Source organism: Notolepis coatsorum (assembly GCF_963971535.1).
Source record: "Notolepis coatsorum genome assembly, contig: SCAFFOLD_171, whole genome shotgun sequence".
NCBI lineage: Eukaryota > Metazoa > Chordata > Actinopteri > Aulopiformes > Paralepididae > Notolepis > Notolepis coatsorum.
In genome coordinates, this window is record NW_028174803.1 from 337922 (window position 1) to 359139 (window position 21218).

At 47.8% G+C, this 21218-nt stretch overlaps 1 protein-coding gene across 1 annotated transcript in view; it reads right to left on the bottom strand.

Moving 5' to 3' along the window:
- The window catches only part of fstl4 (follistatin-like 4), a gene marked incomplete at both ends in the record, with an annotated part of 221091 nt that overhangs the window by 68335 nt on the left and 131538 nt on the right, over positions 1-21218 (bottom strand). Inside the window, one exon of the mRNA XM_084338507.1 lies at positions 1495-1615. Coding sequence (XP_084194633.1) covers positions 1495-1615 — 121 coding nt within the window. The remainder of the gene's footprint in view (positions 1-1494; positions 1616-21218) is intronic.

Here is a 21218-nt window from a genome sequence, read left to right on the forward strand (position 1 = left end):
TGTGTGTGTGTGTGTGTGTGTGTGTGTGTGTGTGTGTGTGTGTGTGTGTGTGTGTGTGTGTGTGTGTCTGTGTGTCTGTGCGTGCATGTCTGTGCGTGCGTGCGTGTGTGTGTGTGTGTGTCTGTGTGTGTGTGCGCGTGTGCGTGTGTACGTGTGTCCGTGTGCATGCATATCCATGTGTGTCTGCTGGCCATATGAAATACTGTACCATAGCTGAAGTGATTTGCATGCTCCATATGGAATCAATTCAATAGGCTGTGGGCACCTTAATTAGTTTTCCACCATTCATGTAAGATAGATACTGAACCTATGCTATGGTTTGCAATTTGAACATTGTCAAGAGAGTTGCTTTGATGCAACGCCTCGCCAATCTCAGTCCTATGAGTCACTCCTATGCATAACACAGCTGTATGATTAATGGCCTTATGCTCCTGTATGCAAACTAATCACTTTGACAAATCACTTCTTTCCATGGGACTGTATACATCTATGGTAAGGCTAAACTAAACCTCATTAAATCCACTGTCAATACGTTAATAGTATGGAGAAGCTTGGATAATTATTCAGTAAATTAACTCGAAAATACTTCATGAAGAGTACGTGATTAACAATGTAAAGATAATAGTGTTGGTTTAAATTAACCAGAAGCATCGCTCAAAGCACTATGAGGGATCATAAATACTGTATGTTATACCGGTAAATACACTTTAAGTTACGATATAGCTATACTATATATACCTATATATAGTATCTATATATATCTATAATGTAATATAAAATATATATAGTAACTTATTTGCTACTCTCTGTCCAGAGCCTGATGTGTGGTCAGTAATAGCTATCCCTCATCTATCACCAGTCAACCCCAACCCACACATCAGACCAAAACAAAGCATGTAAACAAACCTGCAATTCTAAGCATGGCTCGTTTGCCTAGAGGTCGCTGTTTGACAGCATTCCAGATTCTACCTTTAGAACAGCCTGAGTCATCTGTAAAGGAAGGAATTTCTGCATGTCCTTGGCATATCTGGAGAACCGGTCATCCCGTCGTCCTCACGCTCGGCGGGTGTATTGCCGAGGACCCGGTGGAGTGCAGCGTTGAACTTGGGGGCCAGATGGTAGGCGCTATAACTTAACGTTTTTGGCCTGTAACCTTTGAACCGTAACTCTCAGAAACTAAATATTATAGACTGAGTTATTATGTAAGCCATTTGCATCAAGATACATGTTCTGCGATTTTTTGTTTAGTTTTGTTGCTACATTTGAGCAATCATCACCGTATTTGGTACAGAGCATCTCTGGAACAAGACGAAAAAGGTAACTTTTTCAGATTTTGGATATTCCATACAGTTTTGCTATAGCTGGCCCTCGACGTTTGCTCAAATGCTGTGAGCAGGGCTTATATCATTAAAAAAAAACATCTTTTCTTTGTGCTTTGTGAGCACATATATACTCAGCCATACTATTGTAAGTAAGTAACAGATCACTACTGACCGTTCACCTGCAGCACATGTGTCTGATAGAGGTCTTCATAGCCGTAGGCGTGACAGCTGTAGTTCCCCATGTGGATGGTCGTCACCTTGGTGATGTACAAGGAGCCGTCATCCCCAAAGTCCTGCAGAACAGGGAGGAGAGAACAAGAGGAATGGGGGGGGACAGTGAAGAAGAGAGGGGTGAGAAAGAGGAGAAGTGATGAGACAACATAACTTTATTGTTGTTGTCGTCATCGTCAGCGGTGCTACACGGCAATAGGCAGAGGAGAATGAACAATGGTAAATATAACAACAATACATAATAATAAAAAAGTATTGCTATAATTTGATAACGTAAAAAAGATGGAACCACATGTTTAAAGCACATGCGTCTTTATTGTGCATCGCATTCTGGGAACGAGGGGGAGGAGGACAATAGGCGGGAGCAGGAGACAAGCTGCAGAGAGCAGAGGAGGGACGGTACAAATGAGGGAGAGAGAGAGAGGGAGAGAGACAGAGAGGGAGAGAAAGAGAGAGAGAGAGAGAGAGAGAGGGAGAGAGAGAGAGAGAGAGAGAGAGAGAGAGAGAGAGGAGAGAGAGAGAGAGAGAGAGAGAGAGAGAGAGAGAGAGCAGACGGGTGGGAGAGGTGGTGGAGGTGGAGATGGTACGAGGGAGGGGGGACAGGAAGAACAGGGGATAGAGAAGGGAATAGGGGATGCGGAAAAGGAGAAAGGGGGATGGAGCACCGGGGGAAATGAAGGGAGTGTGATGGAGCGGGGACCGGGGAGAGAGAGGAGGAGAGAGGGGAAGATAGGGGGAGAGAGGGGCACGCAACAGCAGGGGAGTGATGGGGAAAGAAAGAGAGGGGAAACGAGAGTGATGGGAGAAGGAGGAGAGACCATGAATCAACGGTCTCCCCGTCGTGCGGGGAGCAGGCGTTGGGGGAGTTTGGAGCCTCCTTCTCTCCCTTTGTCACACTCCCTCAGCCTGATAAATGGCAAGGGTTAAAAATATAAAGCACATTAGCTTGATGAATGGAGCCGGTTGTCGTGTTGTGGCAGGATGCGGCGGTCACCAGGGGGTTCAGACACAGCTTAGGAGGGGATTAAGGTATTAAATAGTTCCAGTGTCCCACCAACTGGCGGAGCGGCGGTGTCTGGGTCAAGCTCCGTACCAGGAGCTACCGGGAAACCAGTGATGATTTATTGTTTTGAAGCTGTAAAGATGCTTGAAGCTGTAGGTGTGACAGAGCTGGGGGGGGGGGGGGGGGGGTGCAGGTTCCATGCAGGAACAATGTGAAATTGTTCTCCTGCTATGTTAACCCCTTCCAGGTGTAAGCGTGTTGGAATGTTCTCTCTCTTGGAAGTCCTATGGCTTTCAAATACATTTACATTTAGTCAGCAGGATGGGTACAACTCTGGTAATAATAATAATAATAATAATAATAATAATAATAATAATAATAATAATAATAATAATAATAATAATAATAATAATAATAATAATAATAATAATAATAATAATAATAATAATAATAATAATAATAATAAAGTGTTTAAGTGTCTTGCTCAAGGACACTTCAACACGCTGCAGGGAGGAGCTGGAATCGAACCAGGAACCTTCTGATTACCAGACGACTCCTCTACCTCCTGAGACACTGTCGCCACAATAGTCACAATATAGCTGTGTGTTGAACTTGAGTGCTACAGTCTTGAGTGCAGTAGTAGTATAGACATATTAGCATAGTACTAATATAGGCAAGGTCGAATCATTAGTAGCAGAGTGCATAATAGTAAAAGTAGGGGTGTAAAGGTACACGTATCCGTACCGAACCGAACAAGTTTCCGTGTGTACCGTACCGTACCGAACGGCTGTGTAGTGTACCGAACAAATACAACGGTATGTTAACCACTAACGACCGGGGCTGTTTTTTTCACAATCTAATATAATTATTAATTTCAATATAGAATATTCGTTGACAGCCCTACAAGTACAATTAGGTACTGCACACTACATCACCCCTGAGTGGAACATGGAAAGCCAAACTTTCCCCCACTGTACCGAAAACCTGTACCGAACCGTGACTTCAAAACCGAGGTACGTACCGTACCGTGGTTTTTGTGTACAACCCTAAGTAAAAGTATTTTGAAGAAGTGTGTTTTTAATCCACGACGGACTGTGGTGGGAAGTTCATTCCACCATTGTGGAGCAAGTACAGAGAATAGCCAGGTTCTCTTTGATGATGACCCCCCAGGAGCTCAGATAGGAGCGGATCTCAGGCGGCCAGAAGATGCAGAGCGTAGGGGTCTTGAGGGTGTGTAGTTAAGAGACCATTGACCGAAGGTACAGTAGGCGGGAGCCATCCCCTACACTGGACGGCATGCCAGGTCAAGGACCTTGAAGCAGATTCGTGCTACAATGGGAAGCCACTGGCTTGGGAGGTAGAGCAGTCGTCTCTCCCGGGTTCGATTCCTGCTCCTCCCGGGCGGCATGTCAAAGTGTCCTTGAGCAAGATACTTCACGCCAACTGCTCCCGATGAGCCGGTTGGCACCTTGCATGGTCGCCTCGGCCATAGGTGTGTGAATGTGTGAGTGAATGGGTAAAACGTGAGGAACAAATTGTAAAGCACTTTGGATAAAAGCGCTATATAAATGCACCATTTACCAGCACAGCTCGCTGAGAAGTGGGGTAACATGGGCTGACTTTGGTCCCATGTAACACCTCATGGGACCACATGAGGGACTGTGTTAACGGCAGTGACAAATAGGGACCGTGGTTGTAAATCAAAAAAACATTGGTACCTAAAGTACCTATTACATCGCACGAGTGTGTGATTACATAGACGTCTCCGTGTTGCTGGGCAACAGCTTAGATCCAAATGAATGCCCTCGATTGATTTCCGAGGATAAATAAAGGCAATAATAATAATTTCCCGTTTGCAGTGTTTGCTAATATCAATAGCTGACAGGAAATCAAATCAAAGTCCATTTAGACTGTTTATGTTGGCAAGTTGAAAGCATCTATGGTAACCGGCAGTGTGTACACTCAACGGAAAGTGCTCTGTTGTTGTTGTTGTAACACTGCTTTAAGAGCTGTGTGTGTGTGTGTGTGTGTGTGTGTGTGTGTGTGTGTGTGTGTGTGTGTGTGTGTGTGTGTGTGTGTGTGTGTGTGTGTGTGTGTGTGTGTGTGTGTGTGTGTGTGTGTGTGTGTGTGTGTGTGTGTGTGCGTGCGTGCGTGCGTGCGTGCGTGCGTGCGTGCGTGTGTGGGGGGGGGGGGGGGGGGGGGGTTGTTGAGATTACTGGCACATTAACGTAAAATAAAGATAAGAAAAATCAGATACATAAAATAAAGATAAGGAAAAGAAAAATCAGATTAGATAAATTAGACATTAAATAAAAAGGACAAAAACACAAATGAGAGAAGAAAAAAAAAGGAAGGATCAAAATAAAAAAAACTGGAGCAGGAAGATTTGTAATTGTGTTTTTAAATTGTCCATAGGATAGCGGGCGTATTGATTCTTAGCGCGAGTTGAAGATCATTCCAAAAAGATTAGTGTTTAATTAGGACAGATACGCCTGGATGATCTCAATGAGTGGGAGGTCGTCATCGTTGACTATAATTGGCGGTGAGGTAATAACGTGGTCCTAATTTGAAAGGCAGGTGAATTCAACACAATATTCATTCATGCCATTATCACAGCACATCATTAAAAAGTCACCCCGGCTAATTACTGTACATCTCAGAATAGGTCTGGTGTAAACATGTTGAGTTCACGGAATCGCTGCATGTTAATTACTGGGTTTCAAGGTGACCATTATAAGGAGGGAAATTGTTGAAAAGAGACTTCATGAAAACGGGCGGGTGGGGGCGGAGAAGGTAGTGAAGCAGGCTCGTGAAGATTGGCGGTTTGCTCTCCTGGATTGGCAATGAAGTGAAATAATAACTCAATATTGTACCGACTACTCCGGCGGAGATGCTCAGTCGCCAACAATATAGGACTGTGTTGTAAATGGAATGCATTTATATTGCGTTTTTTTATTATACAAAGCGCTTTACAACTTATGCCTCACATTCCCCCCTTCACTCACACATGCACACACTGACGGCGGAGGCGACCCTGTCAGGTGCCCACCTGCTCACCGTGGAGCAGGTAGTAAAGTAACTAAAGTAACTAAAGTAAGACCCGCTGCGCGGGAGGAGCCAGGATTGAACCGAGAACCTTCTGGTTACCAGACGACCACTCTACCCACTGAACCACTGTCGTGTTGTAGCCTACAGGGTGTGAATGTGTGTAAATGTGTTGAAGCAGGGCATTGCTGAAAAGAATCATCCGCACCCGGCGAACCTACCCTGAGTAATGAAAGATGAAGATGGAGACGTTCTCAAAACCCAAAACCACTGCTCCTTTCTTCTGTGCCATGGAAACCAATGAGGAATAGATGAATGAATGCATGAATGAATGTTACAGAAATGCATTCTGTAAAAATTTTCTGGTATTCAATTCCTTCATTACATTTTTATTTCAATTTAATTGAGGGTAAGCCCTCATGTTCAATAACGTTCAGCATAATTGTTAACAGAATTCGGCTATAGGCGACAATAATGTGGTCAAGAGGCATGGTTTCTATCTAGAGCCTTAACTGGCGTGGTTTATTATTCACATGGCAGAGCAGTAACACTACAGGTCTCCTCTCACTGAGAGGCTAGGGGGAAGAGAAATAAGTGGGAGGAGACACCTCTATTTATACTCGCCACCTGGTGGTGTTCCTGAGTGTCTCCGCCTAGAGCGCCCTCTAGTGGAAACAGTTATATATGCAGTTAGACAGTTACTAGTGTAAACAGTTATATATGCAGTTAGACAGTTACTAACAATCCTACACAGAACCTCTGCCTTCAACAATAATAAATACATAAATAATACAATAGATATACAATAAATGCAAAGCAAAGATGGGGACATCTCTACCCGCACGTGTCACGCTGCCCACTCCTAGAAGGAGGATGACCCCACTGTCATCATGGAAATGTACAAAAATGGCTTCTACTTCTTCCTCTGGGAGACGAAGAAGTAGCATTGTTTGTGTTGTAACTTGTTCCATGAGAACGCAGAGGGCTGGGAACATGAGGGTGAAATCATGCAGTATACACCCACAGCGTTCGACGAATAAGACAAAACCTTCCAATTAATCAACTATTAATTTAATTTTCCTTTTGAGATACAACACCATCAATCCCCCACATTTGATCTACTTCCCCTTCCTCATCAAGCACTTCTTCTTCATAAGAGGCCCAGAATAGCACTAATGAAATAATCATCAGCATCATGTACAGTGAGAGCCTGGGAAACGTGTCGTTGCGAAGCACAGCCATGAGCGAGCGAATACAAGTCCTGCTCCGCAGCATTAACCCTTTCACACTACCACCCTACAAAAGATGAACCCTTTCACTACCACACTACAAATGGTTAACCCTTTCACTACCACACTACATAAGGTTAACCCTTTCACTACCACACTACCAAAGGGTTAACCCTTTCACTGTGACAATACAAAATGTTAACCCTTTCACTGCGTCAATACAGAAGGTTAACCCGTTCACTGTCACACAACAAAGGGTTAACCCTTTCACAACCACACTACAGAAGGTTAACCTTTCACTACCACACTACAGGGTTAATTAGACGAGGTGTTGTGTCATAATTGTTTTCAATGAAAGAACATGCATTATTCATTCCGTGGCTGAATGAATAATTTCCTACTAATAAACAAGGCTTACATCTGTTCTCCTGCTGTTCTATTAACTGGCGGACTGGAATACTGAGCTAAAAAGCAGTATGGGTTGAACACCAGGGATTGGCACACTGGGATTATCTGCTATTTAAATTTTTTCGGCCATATTCCATTATTTTTCCCGCCGGAAAAAATAACTGTGGGAACCTGCTAAAATAATTGTGTGAAATTGAGTTGTGAAATGATTTTCAACATCTTGCTGAATCTGTCTTTCTGTATTCTGCCTTCTCAGCTCAGATCCCTCCAGCCCCTCTCTCTCTCTCTCTCTCTCTCTCTCTCTCTCTCTCTCTCTCTCTCTCTCTCTCTCTCTCTCTCTCTCTCTCTCTCTCTCTCTCTCTCTCTCTCTCTCTCTCGCTCTATGCGTGTGTGTGTGTGTGTGTGTGTGTGTGTGTGTGTGTGTGTGTGTGTGTGTGTGTGTGTGTGTGTGTGTGTCTGTGTGTGTGTGTGTGTGTGTGTGTGTGTGTGTGTGGGTGTGTGTGTGTGTGTGTGTGAGTATGAGTATGTCCATGCAAATTTGCTAACCGCGTGGCACCGCGTGACAGTGGCTCAGGAGGTAGAGCAGTCGTCTGGTAATCAGAAGGTTCCTGGTTCGATTCCAGCTCATCCCTGCAGCGTGTTGAAGTGTCCTTGAGCAAGACACTTAACCCCTAGCTGCTCCCGATGAGCAGGTTAGCACCTTGAGTGAATGGGTGAATGTGGGTCACAAGTTGTAAAGCACTTTGGATAAAAGCGCTATATGAATGCAGTCCATTTACCATTTACCATTTGTGACTATAGGCTGTTTTGGTTGCAACGTCAGGGATTAAAGCAAAAAAAGATCTCCTGACTGAACTTTTTTCAGGCCAAGTCTATTCTTATTTTAACCTCCACTGTATTTTTTTTAATAGCGTTAGCGTTTTAAGGGAGCCCACTTGTAGAGCCTACTGTCCTGACTGTGACTATAGACCCTACTGTTGTGGTTGTTGTGCCAGGCAGGGAGGCTGTGTGCTGGAGAGTGTGAATGCAAGTCTTGTGGCTAGCTTCTGATTGATGGCGAGCTAGCACCCTTTTCCCATTACTTTGAACCATGAACTAAAAGTGTTGTGAAGGATCAGATTAAACCGAATATATATATTTATTTATGGATATATATTTAATAGTATTTGTATATCGTTTGATATCCCTTGTATATTCCTTGTACATATACACTGAATATCCCTTTGGTCTACTAACAGCCCATAATAGTTTCATTCTCTCATTGGACAAGAACTTGGCGCCAGCAGCCAAGCCCCTTGGTTCAAGTTCAATCGTGCCGACGAACATGTCGTTACTAGCCCCGGTTCCGCGTAGGAATACGTCTGCCGAAATACGAATGGTACTATTTGTTCACAGCGCATATATATATGGCGCAAGTAAAGTAGAACTTCCCTTAGCCCTTAGTTCTTTACCCTCCAACCTAGTGGCAAGACGTTAAGCCTCACCCACGATACACGTGTGGTGCAGTATGGTCAACTTGGCCTCAGAATGGCATTGAGACATCGTGTGGATTAATAGTTGAATTGTCATAGTTTGGCACTATACCGTCGAGTGGGACGTATTTCTATTAAGTTAATAATAGTCTATTATGTATGGTGCATCGTTCGGTTAGAGTTATAAAGTGAGCAGTACCCCCATCGTTTTCCTCGCGTTATCTAGAGTCTTAACCAGGCTGGGCAGACCACGTGTGGTGCTTTCATCCGAGGAGTTCTGGGCAAGGACGAGTGGACCTGCACATTGGATTACCTTACCCGGACGACGGCGAGCCCTACACGGCTTGGATTATCTACTTGCTTTGGGTGCTTTGATTATGCCATGGATAACAGCCAACACTGGTAAGTGTTGGAACTACCCCCGAGAGGAGTCCAGGTGAGACGGCGCTCTAACCCGAGTGAGGTCGCCTCACATCTCTTCGTTGTGGACCGGCAGCTACCGTCTACAAGAGGGCCCAACTGTATTCATCTGTGGACCAAGGTTCTGTGGGCACCGTGTTCAGCACTCTGAATTCTCCCAAGAAATCGTTGGCCAGATGGGATATCGCCAGCGGCTCTCCTAACCCCCCCCCCCCCCTACTGACTTACAACCAGCCCCTTTAGTGTATCCAGCTATAATCATTAAGTACCATCGCTATAGTTCCCTAAAGAACCAGGTTGTATACTTGCTTCCTGCGTAACCAGAGATTGGACATTCAATGTTGATTTGCCTACGAATTCTCATTTGCCTTACAAGTGCATTCAAATCATAAATGTCATTACGTGAACGTTGTATATACCCTTTGCTATATATTAAAGATTCAACGGATACATTTGTGTGGACTTGGTTTCATCAGGTGGGAAAGTGTTCATCATATCTATATCATGTACTGTGTGGCCAGTAGTTAAAGTACATAAAGCGGTAGTGGTTTAATGATACCATACTTATCAATACAGTCAGGGAATTGTACCCCTCAGTTACAATTGGTCCTTCGAGCCGGAGGGTAACTAGTGTAATATTAATATAGTGTTATTAATATTGAAATGGCCTATGATGAACACTCCACGAAACGGTCCTCCTAACGTAGAACGCCCGCGGCGCAGACGACAGCCACCTCCGTACTTAGAGGATTACGCTGTCAGTCAACTACCTAGCCTTCTACAAACGGTAAACGCGGTAAAAGTAAAATTATGTCTGACCTTAACGACCAGGTTACCCCGACCACAGAGGCCCTAGTGGGTTCTAATGTAACTGACCAAGCTCACGGTGGGGACCAGGAGGGAGCTGACATGCCTTTACCCCCCGCCAATACCGAAGAAGTAGTCCCCGACCAGCCCCGGGAGGAAGACAACCCTACAGAGAGAGAACTCTGCACGGAAGAAGAGGAGGAGAGCGCCGAGGAAATAGAGCTCCAGGACTCCCCAACGAGTACCGCCAGGAGCGGCTCACCTCTACAACCGTCTTCCCCCAGCGAAGCGGAGAGGATGCTATCACAGGCGTTCCTCGTCAGCCTGACAGCCTCTACCGAACGCGATCGACTCCAGGGTGAACGCGATCGACTTCAGGGTGAACGCGATCGACTCCAGACACAGCAACGGAGCGAAGAAGAGCGCATACGCCTGGAGATGAGACGCCTTCAGACGGAAGAGAATATGGCAAGAGACCGAGCAGACACCCAGCGGGCCGCTGCCGGTGCCCAAAGAGAAGCAGAGCGCGACCTCGCTCTCATCCAGCGCGAAACCGAGCGCGACAGACTACAAGCCGAGCGCGACAAGCTACAAGCGCAACTAATGGAGCAGCTGATCCTCAAGGCAACACCCTCTCCCTCCGCCAGGGGTTCAAGGAACTCGTCGAGACAACAGTCAAGGGCAGCGTCTCCTAACCGAGCAAGCGACCCTGAACTTGACCAACAGACCAAGCCTATACCCCCCGCAGACCCCCTTCCCCGACCGGTCCAAGTGAGACCCAGCTACAAGGAAGGAGCAGCATACACTGCGAAGCTAAATAAACGACTACAGGATCTAGAGGACCTGATAGAAGAAGAAGAGGGAGAGGAGGAGAACCAAGCCCGACGACAGCACAGTACTCCACCGGACCAGGAGGTCCAGTACAGCCCAGGCTATACCCCCGCGGCGCTGCGCTACAGACCCCCGACTCTATTCACGGGTGAGCACGACGCACGACCAGCCCCGAGGAATAGCACCTGGACCAGCGGGCCATGGTACCCTGCCGGTACCTGCCCACTGAGAGGCGCAAGAGGAGACTCGCCTAGGAGGCCTCTCCCCCAACGGTCGCCGATGTATCAGCCATCCACGGCGTCATACATTGCCACACCGACCATCCCAGACTTCACCCATGAGAATCGGGCACAGTACACGGAGCTCCGAATGTGCTTAGAGACAATGATGGTGGATGTCGTTGATGAACGTCACAAGTATGCAATATTACTGAAGCACCTGAAAGTACCCCGAGCGCACAATATAGCGCTAGCCTATGCCACCTCTACGACCCCATACACCGCGGCTCTAGCAGCGCTGGACCAGAGATATGGACGTATATGGGATTACGTAATCCAAGAGATAAGGCATATTGACCGCCTACCCCCAGCAACAGACAATCGCTCATTAGACGACCTGTCTATAAAAGTGCAGTCCCTGGTAGGGATGCTGGGAGCGCAACGAGAAAAGGGTATGCACGAGCTATACGCCAACTCTAACGTCGAGAGGATTTTAGAGAAGCTGCCACCCGCCAGACAAGAGCGCTTTAGGCGGCAGAGAGACCACCGTGATCCTAACGGTCCCGAACCATCCCTCCTCGATCTAGCCGACTTCCTGGCGAGAGAAGTCAGCAGCTTACGACTGGATACGTTCGTGCGGAGCACACCAAGCTCCAGAGAGGGACCCAGGAGAATAAACGATGGAAGAAGATCGGTGACTGTCATGCACCAATCAGAATCAGTACCGAGCAGTAAGAACCACAGTACCCCCTCGAGAAAAGAGAAGTGGAAGATGGTGTGCCCGTACTGCGAGAAGGAACACTGGCTGTCACAATGTGACCTGTTCACAAAGATGAATGCAGAAGAAGTGAGTCAATGGATAAAGTCCAACAGGCGCTGTTACCGATGTGCGCGCAGTCACATGGCAGCTGAGTGCCGCCTAAAGAAGAGGTGCAGTCGGTGTGACGGAGCCCACCTAGATGTCCTACACAACAGTAACAGAAGAAAGCCTGCACCTGCACCATCGAGCAGCACCAAGGCAAGTGTCATGTACATTGACCCCGCCAGCAGCAGCGGCGCCCAAGTGCTCTTAAAGGTAGTCCGTGTAACATTGAGCTACCAAGATAAAGTCATGGACACTTACGCCGTCCTTGATGACGGGTCAGAGAAGACCCTTCTGCTCGCGTCCGCTGCGGCCCAGCTGGGACTGCGGGGGAGCGAGAACCAAATAACGATTCGGATAATAAGAAGAGATTTAAAGACGATAAAAGGCGAGAATGTCTCCTTCACTATCGCAGCAAGCGGGCAGCCAGAGCGATGGTATAGGATTACAAATGCTTTCACCAGCCAAGAAATAGGACTATCACAGTACACCTACCCCATCGCCAAGCTGATGGATAAATATGTGCACCTGCGTCAACTACCTATCCCGCTCATAGACGGCGCCACCCCGACCCTGCTGATAGGCTCCGACCATGCAGACCTCATAGTCCCGATAGACCGGGTCCATACAGGACCCAGAGGCTGTCCTGCAGCAGTCGAGACCCGCCTAGGATGGACACTACAAGGCCCCCTCGCTAAATCTCTCAACCGAACAGCAGCCACTAGCTGCCTCCACTCCAGAGTGACAGAAGAAGACACCACTCTCCTGCAGCATGTCGAGAGGCTATGGACACTAGAGACAATGCCCTTTAAGAACGAAAAGAAAGACATTCGTTCTAAAGAAGACATTTACGCCATAAACCTCCTCGAGCAAGGGACAAAGAGAGTCACAGTCGGCGGAGTGATGAGATACGCAACTCCACTACTGAGGCGAGAGGGAATGCCCACCTTTCACGCCACGAAAGAAGCTACGGAGCGGTATCTATTGAACACAGAGCGGCGCCTAGCCAAAGACCCCGCTCAAGAGAGTGTGTACCGCGCTGAGATTGAGAAGCTAATCACAGCGAGACACGTAATGAAGATTGACATTAAAGAGGCCGATCAGACGACCGAATCATGGTACGTGCCGCACCACAAGGTCCACCACAACGGCAAGGATCGCATTGTGTTTAACTGCAGCTACCAGATCGGATCCCAGAATCTGAATAAAGAGCTCTTGCCCCACACTCGGCCCCTCTCTACTAGGCGTGCTACTACGCTTCCGCCAGGACAAGGTGGCTATCAGCGGGGATATCAAAGGGATGTTCCTGCAGGTGAGACTAGTGGAGGAGGATAAGCCCCTACTGCGGTTCCTATGGAGAGAGAGGATCGGAGATGAGCACCCAGCCATCTACCAATGGGAAGTCCTCCCCTTCGGAACCACATGCAGCCCGTGCTGTGCTACATTTGCACTGCAGAAACACGTCGCAGAGGACCCAGCAGCAGATGAAGAGGTCCGACACAGTGTGAAGAACAGTTTCTACGTGGACAACTGTTTACAAAGCGTTTCGACCCAAGAAGAAGCCGAGGCTCTCCTACTCAAGCTACGCGCCTCCCTGATCAAAGGCGGCTTTGATCTCTCCCCCGCGGACAAGGCTGCCAGCAGCGAGACCTGGATGGCGACAATCCCAGGAGAAGCCCAAGAAATGACACTAGGACTAGTCTGGCGCTTCAAAACAGACTCGCTCCACTATAGACACAAACCCCTGACCACGGAGCAGGGAAGGTCGACGGCGATACCGACCACCAGACGGAGTGTGTACAGAACACTCGCCAGACAATATGACCCGTTGGGATGTATTCTACCTTACACCACCAGGGCAAAGATGATTGTACGAGCACTATGGGACAAGGACCAGGGCTGGGACGACCCAATACCCGCACCCCTTGCCTCCACATGGAGAGAGTGGGAGACGGAGCTCCGCTCACTCCCAGGCGTCAATATACGCCGCAGCTACTTCCCACCCACAGTGAGGCCAGAGACATGCAAGATGGATTTACACGTCTTCAGTGACGCCTCCGAAGTAGCCTATGGATCGGTGGCCTACTTGCGTGCCCAAGAGAAGGGAGGAGAGATACACACTGCTTTCATCCTGGCTCGCTCAAGAATAGCCCCACGAAAGCAACAATCTATCCCGCGTCTAGAGCTCTGCGCAGCCCTAGCAGGAGCGCATCTAGCCACGTTAATCCAACGTGAACTCACCATTCCGGTGCAGAGAACAATCTTGTGGTCAGATTCCACGACAGTACTCACATGGATCAAGTCTGATTCATGCAGATACAAAGTCTTCGTGGGAGTCAGAGTCACCGAGATTCAAGAGTTAACAGAAGCAGCGAGCTGGCGGTATGTGGACACCAAACACAACCCAGCTGACGTCATCACCCGGGGAATGTCCCTAGATGACCTCACCCGTCACAACATCTACAGTGACGGACCAGAGTTCCTCAAGCTCCCGGAAGGAGAGTGGCCTACGCCCACCCCACGGGAGGCGAGTAAAGAGGAGGCTGAGAACAAGAAACCTATGTTCTGTGGACTGAGCACAGTCGCCTCCACAGACCCCAACATAGATGACTGCCTCACCCTACAGAGTGCGCAACTAAAGAAATTTCTGAGGCACCACCCAGAGATTCAGCCCACTGCCGACATTTCAGCAGCTGACTACGAAGAAGCAGAACTTCTTCTACTACAACGAGCCCAGAGAGACTCGTTCCCCGATGAGCTAGACTGTCTACAGGGAGGAAAGCCCGTCCCATCAGACAGCAGATTGCTCCACCTGGCACCCGAGAGCGACGCCCATAATCTCATCAGAGTGGGTGGTCGTCTGCGGAGAGCCCCCGATCTACCGGATGACGTTAAGTACCCGATAGTCTTGAACAGCCGACACAAGGTCACAGTGCTGATCATAAAGAAATACGACGAGGATGTACACCACGCAGGAGCAGAGAGAGTCTTCGTGGAGATCAGACGTCGCTATTGGATACTTCAAGGGAGAGAAGCAGTGCGACGCTTCCAGCGAACCTGTCTAGACTGCCGAAAGTGGCGCGCGCAGCCCAGCATACCCCGGATGGCTGACCTACCTCCCTGTCGCCTCCGACTCGGCGACAAGCCATTCCACTCCACAGGCATGGACTGTTTTGGCCCGTTGTATATAAAGAAAGGAAGAGGAACCGAGAAGCGGTGGGGTATTGTATTCAAATGCATGACCACCAGAGCGATACATATCGAACTCTTTCCAACCATGAGCACAGACTCATTCCTTATGGCCTTCCGAAGATTCACATCACGGAAAGGAAAACCGTCTACATTGTTGTCTGATCACGGGACAAACTTCAAAGGCGGAGAAAGAGAGCTGAGAGAGAGCTTCCAAGCTATGGGCCCAGAACTTAAGACCCACCTCGCTCCATCCCAGATTGACTTCCAGTTTAATCCCCCGAACGCACCAAACTTCGGTGGAACCTGGGAACGAGAAGTACGTTCTATAAAGACAGCCCTGTACGCCGTGCTTGGGGCCCAGACTGTAGCGGAAGAAGTCCTAATGACAGTCCTCACGGAGATCGAGGGAGTATTGAACTCCAAGCCCCTCGGCTACGTCTCCAGTGATATAGCAGATGTCGACCCAGTCACCCCCAACACACTCTTGATGGGGCGGCTGGACCCCGCGCTACCCTAGACAATGTACAGGCCTGAAGAAGCGAACGGCCGAAGAATGTGGAGGTACAGTCAAGTACTAGCTGACAAGTTTTGGAACAGCTTTCTACTCCACTACCTACCGTCTCTACAGACCCGCCAGAAGTGGGTAAAAGAGAGAGACAATTTGACAGAAGGAACAGTCGTCATGATTATCGACCAGTCACTACCCAGAGCTATGTGGCCGGCTGGCCGCGTAAGCAAAGTGATCACCGGTGCCGATGGCAAGGTCCGAGCAGCTGAGGTGCTCGTCCAAGGGCGAACTTACACACGACCCGTGGCGAGGCTAATAGAACTGCCCAGACTCCCAGACACTATCGATGACGACCATGACCCCATGACTTTGTGAGTTGACTGACCCTTACAGCGGACCTTGAGTGGTAGACAGTGCGGTCAATCTGTCTCTGCTTAGCTAATTAGGTGGGACTAATTAGGGGGCGGCTGTTGTGAAGGATCAGATTAAACCGAATATATATATTTATTTATGGATATATATTTAATAGTATTTGTATATCGTTTGATATCCCTTGTATATTCCTTGTACATATACACTGAATATCCCTTTGGTCTACTAACAGCCCATAATAGTTTCATTCTCTCATTGGACAAGAACTTGGCGCCAGCAGCCAAGCCCCTTGGTTCAAGTTCAATCGTGCCGACGAACATGTCGTTACTAGCCCCCGGTTCCGCGTAGGAATACGTCTGCCGAAATACGAATGGTACTATTTGTTCACAGCGCATATATATATGGCGCAAGTAAAGTAGAACTTCCCTTAGCCCTTAGTTCTTTACCCTCCAACCTAGTGGCAAGACGTTAAGCCTCACCCACGATACACGTGTGGTGCAGTATGGTCAACTTGGCCTCAGAATGGCATTGAGACATCGTGTGGATTAATAGTTGAATTGTCATAGTTTGGCACTATACCGTCGAGTGGGACGTATTTCTATTAAGTTAATAATAGTCTATTATGTATGGTGCATCGTTCGGTTAGAGTTATAAAGTGAGCAGTACCCCCATCGTTTTCCTCGCGTTATCTAGAGTCTTAACCAGGCTGGGCAGACCACGTGTGGTGCTTTCATCCGAGGAGTTCTGGGCAAGGACGAGTGGACCTGCACATTGGATTACCTTACCCGGACGACGGCGAGCCCTACACGGCTTGGATTATCTACTTGCTTTGGGTGCTTTGATTATGCCATGGATAACAGCCAACACTGGTAAGTGTTGGAACTACCCCCGAGAGGAGTCCAGGTGAGACGGCGCTCTAACCCGAGTGAGGTCGCCTCACGTCTCTTCGTTGTGGACCGGCAGCTACCGTCTACAAGAGGGCCCAACTGTATTCATCTGTGGACCAAGGTTCTGTGGGCACCGTGTTCAGCACTCTGAATTCTCCCAAGAAATCGTTGGCCAGATGGGATATCGCCAGCGGCTCTCCTAACCCCCCCCCCTACTGACTTACAACCAGCGGGACCCCCTTTAGTGTATCCAGCTATAATCATTAAGTACCATCGCTATAGTTCCCTAAAGAACCAGGTTGTATACTTGCTTCCTGCGTAACCAGAGATTGGACATTCAATGTTGATTTGCCTACGAATACTCATTTGCCTTACAAGTGCATTCAAATCATAAATGTCATTACGTGAACGTTGTATATACCCTTTGCTATATATTAAAGATTCGACGGATACATTTGTGTGGACTTGGTTTCATCAGGTGGGAAAGTGTTCATCATATCTATATCATGTACTGTGTGGCCAGTAGTTAAAGTACATAAAGCGGTAGTGGTTTAATGATACCATACTTATCAATACAGTCAGGGAATTGTACCCCTCAGTTACAAAAAGGCTTGTTAACATACAAACAAGGGACTAAACACGTTATGCCACAACAATGTGGAACGCCCTACCCACAGCCGTAAAAAAAATTGAATCCTCAGTGTTTCCCCACAGGATTTAGTGAGACTGTGGTGGTGGGTGAACCTCTGCCAAATTAAGAGGCTAGATCTATGATGATCTTTGTGCTCAAAACACAAAATCGACTAGACACTAGAGCATACATTTGAGCCATCAAAGAAATTAAGCAAAAGTGGTTACCTGTGTTGAACTAGTTTATTTTTTAGAAGAAAAAAACATAGACTGGATTACTATTACGACTACTACCAGTGCCAATACTACTGAAACATCCCTATTGGCAAACTTTATATTAAAAAAAAAAAAAATTATATATATATTTTTTTAATATCAATTAAAATATTATATAAATATAATCAAATAGACGGAAATACGTCTCAAGACGGAACGCTTTAATGCCTGTGCAACGTACACTGTAAGAAAAAAAGCTGCGGAGAAAACGGTAAATGTCTGGCATCAATGGTTTCCAAATACTTACTGTCAAATTACTGTAAAATCAAATACATTTACAGATTACAACCTTTATATAATGGTTCATGTAACTGAGGGGTACAATTCCCTGACTGTATTGATAAGTATGGTATCATTAAACCACTACCGCTTTATGTACTTTAACTACTGGCCATACAGTACACGATATCTAAATATGATGAACACTTTCCCACCATGAAACCAGGTCCACACAAAGGTAATAATCCAATATTTAATATATAGCAAAAGGTACATATAATATTCACCATTACATTTATGATTTGAATGCTCTTGTAAGGCAAATGAGTACTCGTAGGCAAATCAACACTGAATGTCCAATCTCTGGTTACGCAGGAAGCAAGTATACAACCTGGCTCTTAGGGAATTATAACGATGGCACACTTAATGATTATAGCTGGATATACTGTAGGGGTCCTCCCGGTTGTAGGCCGGTAGGGGGGGTAGGAGAGCCGTCGGCAGTATCCCGTCTGGTCAACGATTTCTAGGGAGACTTCACGTACAGAAGACAGTGCAGTAGAATCTTGATCCACAGATGAATACACCTTGGCTCTCTTGTAGGCTGTAGCTGTAGCTGTAGCTCCACAGTGAAGAAGAAGCGAGGCGACCTCAGTCTGGTCTGAGCGCCGTCTCACCTTGACTCCTTTCGGGGTAGATCCAACACTCACCGGTGTTGGCGATTATCCGCTCCACAAATCAAAGTACCAAAGCAAATATATATTCCATGCCGCATAGGGCTCAGCAGTCGTCGGGTAGGTAATCCAATGTACAGGTCCACTCGGTCCTCGCCTAGAACTCCTCGGATGAAAGCACCACGTGTGGTCTGCCCAACCTGGTTAAGACTCTAGATAACACGAGGAAGCGATGGGGGTGCTGCTCACTTTAGAACTCTAACCGTACGATGCACCATACATAATAGACTATTATTACTTAATAGAAATACGGTGCCAAACTCTGGCAATTCAGCTATTAATTCGCACGAGGTCTCACTGCTATTCTAAGGCCAAACAGGCCATACTACACCGCACGCGGTATCGTGGGGTGAGGCTTCACGTTCTGTTACTTAGTTGGGTAGAAGGGTAAAGGACTAAGAGGAATTCTACATTTCTTGCGCCATATTTATATGCACGGTGGACAAATAGTGCCACTCTGCTTTCGGTAGCCGTATTCCTGCGCGGAGCCGGGGCTAGTAAGGGCATGTCTCGTCGGTACCTTTGAACTTGAACGCCAGGGGCTGGTCCCTGGCGCCTGGTCCTTTTGTCCAATAAGAGAATGAACTATTATGGGCTGTAGTAGAATAAAGGAATATTCCGTGTATATGTACAAGGAATATACAAGGGATATCAAACGATATACAAATACTATTCAATATATATCCATAAATAAATATATATATTCGGTTTAATCTGATCCTTCACAACAGCCGCCCCCTAATTAGTCCCACCTAATTAGCTAAGCAGAGACAGATTAACCGCACTGTCCACTACTCAATGTCCGCTGTAAGGGTCAGTCAACTCACAAAGTCATAGGGTCATGGTCGTCATCGATAGTATCGGGGAGCCTTGGCAGTTCTATTAGCCTCGCCACGGGTCGGGTGTAAGTCCATCCTTGGACGAGCACTTCAGCTGCTCGGACCTTTCCATCGGCACCGGTGATCACTTTGCTTACGCGGCCAGCCGGCCACATAGCTCTGGGTAGTGACTGGTCGATAATCATGACGACTGTTCCTTCTGTCAAATTGTCTCTCTCTTTTACCCACTTCTGGCGGGTCTGTAGAGACGGTAGGTAGTGGAGTAGGAAGCTGTTCCAAAACTTGTCAGCCAGTACTTGACTGTACCTCCACATTCTTCGGCCGTTCGCTTCTTCAGGCCTGTACATTGTCTGGGGTAGCGCGGGGTCCAGCCGCCCCATCAAGAGTGTGTTGGGGGTGACTGGGTCGACATCTGCTACATCACTTGAGACGTAACCGAGGGGCTTTGAGTTCAATACTCCCTCGATCTCCGTGAGGACTGTCATTAGGACTTCTTCCGCCACGGTCTGGGCCCCAAGCACGGCGTACAGGGCTGTCTTTATGGAACGTACTTCTCGTTCCCAGGTTCCACCGAAGTGAGGTGCGTTCGGGGGATTAAACTGGAAGTCAATCTGGGATGGAGCGAGGTGGGTCTTAAGTTCTGGGCCCATAGCTTGGAAGCTCTCTCTCAGCTCTCTTTCTCCGCCTTTGAAGTTTGTCCCGTGATCAGACAACAATGTAGACGGTTTTCCTTTCCGTGATGTGAATCTTCGGAAGGCCATAAGGAATGAGTCTGTGCTCATGGTTGGGAGGAGTTCGATATGTATCGCTCTGGTGGTCATGCATTTGAATACAATACCCCACCGCTTCTCGGTTCCTCTTCCTTTCTTTATATACAGCGGGCCAAAACAGTCCATACCGGTGGAGTGAAAGGGCTTGTCGCCGAGTCGGAGGCGACAGGGAGGTAGGTCAGCCATCCGGGGTATACTGGGCTGCGCGCGCCACTTACGGCAGTCTAGACAGGTTCGCTGGAAGCGCCGCACTGCTTCTCTCCCTTGCAGTATCCAATAACGACGTCTGATCTCCGCGAAGACTCTCTCTGCCCCTGCGTGGTGCACATCCTCGTCGTATTTCTTTATGATCAGCTCTGTGACCTTATGTCGGCTGTTCAAGACTATCGGGTACTTAACGTCATCCGGTAGGTCTGGGGCTCTCCGCAGACGACCACCCACTCTGATGAGATTATGGGCGTCGCTCTCGGGGGCTAGGTGGAGCAGTCTGCTGTCTGATGGGACGGGCTTTGCTCCCTGTAGACAGGCTAGCTCATCGGGGAACGAGTCTCTCTGGGCTCGTTGTAGTAGAAGGAGTTCTGTTTCTTCGTAGTCAGCTGCTGAAATGTCAGTTGTGGGCTGAACCTCTGGGTGGTGCCACAGAAATGTCTTTAGCTGCGCACTCTCTAGGGTGAGGCAATCGTCTAGAACCGGGTCTGTGGGGACGTGTGTGTGTGTCAACCCACAGAACATAGGTTTCTTGTTCTCTGCCTCCTCTTTACTCGCCTCCCGTGGGGTGGGTGTAGGCCACTCTTCTTCGGGGAGCTTGAGGAACTCTGGCCCGTCACTGTAGAGGTTGTGACGGGTGAGGTCATCCAGGGACATTCCCCGGGTGATGACGTCAGCTGGGTTGTGTTTGGTGTCCACATACCTCCAGCTGGTTACTTCGGTTAACTCTTGAATCTCG